This window comes from Mus pahari, chromosome 6 (assembly GCF_900095145.1).
Source record: "Mus pahari chromosome 6, PAHARI_EIJ_v1.1, whole genome shotgun sequence".
NCBI classification, from domain to species: Eukaryota; Metazoa; Chordata; class Mammalia; order Rodentia; family Muridae; genus Mus; species Mus pahari.
This window is the reverse complement of record NC_034595.1, coordinates 85,879,586-85,882,479: the sequence shown is the minus strand read 5'-3', so window position 1 is coordinate 85,882,479 and position 2,894 is coordinate 85,879,586. Positions and strand designations below refer to the sequence as shown.

Sequence of the window (2,894 nt, the reverse complement as noted above, 5' to 3'; positions counted from 1 at the left end):
CTTTCTCACTCAGGCGAAAAGGGGTTCTGCTCCTGCTGCGCGACCTGGTTCTGGATCTTTCCCTCCACCTGGGGCGATCCTCGGGGTACACCGTCCGGCCGAAGCCATAGTAGCGCCGCCCTCTAGCGATCGCGTAGTATGACCATCGGTGCTGCGACCTCCCGCGGGAGCGCGACCTGCTCCGGGAGCGGTAGGGCGACGGCGACTTGTAGTACCTNCGCGGCCGCTCGTAACGGCTGTCGCGGTGATAGCGGTGGCTGCGGGAGCGCGACCGGCTGCGTGAGTACGAGCGCGAGTAGCGCCTGTACTTGCGCTGGTGGCGCCTGCGGGACCGAGACCGGGATCGGGACCGTCTGCTCCTCCGCGGCCGGCTGCGGCTGCGCGAGGACGAGCGGCTAGAGCTGCGGGAGTCGTGTCGGGAGCTGCGGGACGAAGAGCGGCTACGGGAGCGCGACGACAGGCGGCTGGAGCGGCCCGAGCCCGAGGNGGACGGCGAGGCTTTCTCCTGCGGAGAGCCGGGCCACATGTCGTTCACGTACTTAGACGTGGCGGCCGAGGACATGTCTCCCTCTNGGTCCGCAAACGCAACGGCGTCTAGGAACTACAGAGAAGGGAAGAGAGTCATCATCCAGGCGGGGTGCGCAGTGCCCAGTGCGCGTGCGCGCCACCCCAGGACGAGTCCGTCCCCGATCAAGCGGCCCCACTCACCTTAAATGGATGAAGCGCTCGCGAGGACGACAGAGGCCAAGCGGGCACCTTCCTCTGCGACCAGGAANCGAAGCGGGCGAAGTTCCCGATTCGAGCGACCGGAGCGCACAGGAACCTCCACTGCCAAAGTCCGGACGCGAAATGAGCTCAACGGCAACGTCAGCGTCGAAAATACTAGAAGCTGGCGCCGAGCATGCGCACAGGGATCCGTGCGAAAGGGCGGATCCTCTTCTTGTCCAATCGCCAAACGATGTTGGCGGCGCCTTCGAGACACGCATGCGCGTTGGCTGTCACTCCACCAACGGCCACGCCTCCTCCCCTCCCCCACCCCACCCCCGCCTTCTACATCCGGGTATTTTGAGGATTTGTTTACTTCAGGGGTTTTTTTTTTTTTTGTCTGTTTATTGTGGGGTCCTTGGCTGTTTTTGGATCTTGAGTTTTTTGAGACAGGAACTAGCTGTGTACCCCTGTCAATCCTCGAACTCGCTGCAATCCCCCTGTCTCTGCCTCTCAGCTACCGGTATTAGGCGGGTCTGCGCCACCACGCCCAACTTTGTTTTTCTTTGTTTGGTTTGCTTTGGTTTGGCTTCCTTCTCTCTCTTTCCTGCTTTCGATTTTGAAGTTCGGGGAAAGGAGAGGTAGCAAAGAATTTAGCCGGCTCAACAGCTGGATCAAGGACACAGAGGACAAGTCGGTCCCCGTGCCTTGGTCGTCCTCGGGTCATGTGTGGTCCCCTCCTCCCCCAGCCGCTGTCCAGCTTCCCTTCTTGGCTCCTACAGTGGAGCTCGGGAAGGGTACCCCTGGACCCCGAAGATAACAGTTTAGAAAGGCTGCTTTAACGGCCTTGTTTGAGCTAATAAAGGTAATTTGAGGTCGAGACAGGAATTCCAACGACCACAGTTGACCTTTGAGGAGCAACAGTGATCGTTGATAGCTCTGTGTGTGTGTGTGTGTGTGTGTGTGTGTGTGTGTGTGTGTGTAATTTGTGTGTGCAGGAGGCCACCGAAGGCAGATGGCTTGCAACTGGAGTCACAGGCCATTGTGGGCCACCAAGTATGGGGGTGTTGGGAACCCAGACTTTGTGCTAGGCAATGCAGCAAGTGCTCTTAATGGTAAGCCATTTCCTGAGCCTGATAGGTCTGTTCTGAGAAAAGTGTGATTAGCACAGGACGTCTAAACTTATTTCCAGTGCAAATTACAAACACTCAATGTCATGAAGCATATCTGATCTTGAAAACTGTGGGTAAGTAAACACCACTGAACGAAATACCTATTTCAGTATGGAGAGATGGTGTTCTTAAAAATTAGGCAGGGAAGAAAAAAAGAAGAAAATGAAGAAACAAACAAAAAAAGAAAAAGAAATTAAGGTTTTACAGAAGCTCTGGATTTTGGAGGGAGATGAAAGAAATAAGGACTCCTTGTTCCTGTCTCCTTCCCCTTCCCCAATATACAACGAAACTGAAGAAATAAAAACATTACTGTGGCCACCAGGATGGCTCGGCAGTAAAGAATGCTTGTGGTGCACTACTGACAACCTGCGCTCGAGTGGAAGGAGAGAATTGACTGTCAAAACTTGTCCTCTGACCTCCAGAAGCCCTCATCCACATCCCATCCCATACACAATGGTAAACGTTCTCAAACTACAGGAGCTGGAGAAATTGATCAGCAGTAAAGAGCACTGACTCCCAGGACCCAGAGGACAGACGGCTCACACCCATCTGGACCTCCAGTCCCGGGGACAAGCACGACTCACCAACACACATACACACACAGTGCAGACCTGGGTACAGGCAGAAGGTAACAAGACCCCAGATCTCAGCCCAACTGACTCCATAATGGGAGTGCCATTCAGCCCATCAAACTCAGCACCTGGACAGGGATCTTACATGCCAAAACAAAACCAAAAAATCCTATCCAAGTTCGTAGTACTTGGAGAGTCTATAAATGTACCAACCTTGCTTTTTGGTTTCTGTACTTCTGCTTCTGGCTGTGTTCTTGTTAACTGAACTATATCGATCCGGGATATATATATATATATATATATATATATATATATATATATATATATATATATATATATAATTTTTTGTGTGTAAAAAATCACTCTGAGAAAGACTTGGGGCTACCCTGGCATCCCAAAAACCTAGTGTAGTCAATAAACAGTGAATAAAGAATTTCTGTTGTTT

At 52.6% G+C, this 2,894-nt stretch overlaps 1 protein-coding gene across 1 annotated transcript in view; it reads right to left on the bottom strand.

The window, feature by feature from the left end:
* Nucleotides 1-862, bottom strand: part of Rsrp1 (arginine and serine rich protein 1) — a 3,756-nt gene extending 2,894 nt beyond the window's left edge. Inside the window, exons 1-2 of the mRNA XM_021201215.2 lie at nt 709-862; nt 1-601 (exon numbers count right to left, since the gene is read on the bottom strand). Coding sequence (XP_021056874.1) covers nt 1-562 — 562 coding nt within the window. The 5' untranslated portion in view covers nt 563-601; nt 709-862. The remainder of the gene's footprint in view (nt 602-708) is intronic.
* Between the last annotated feature and the right edge of the window lie 2,032 nt (nt 863-2,894).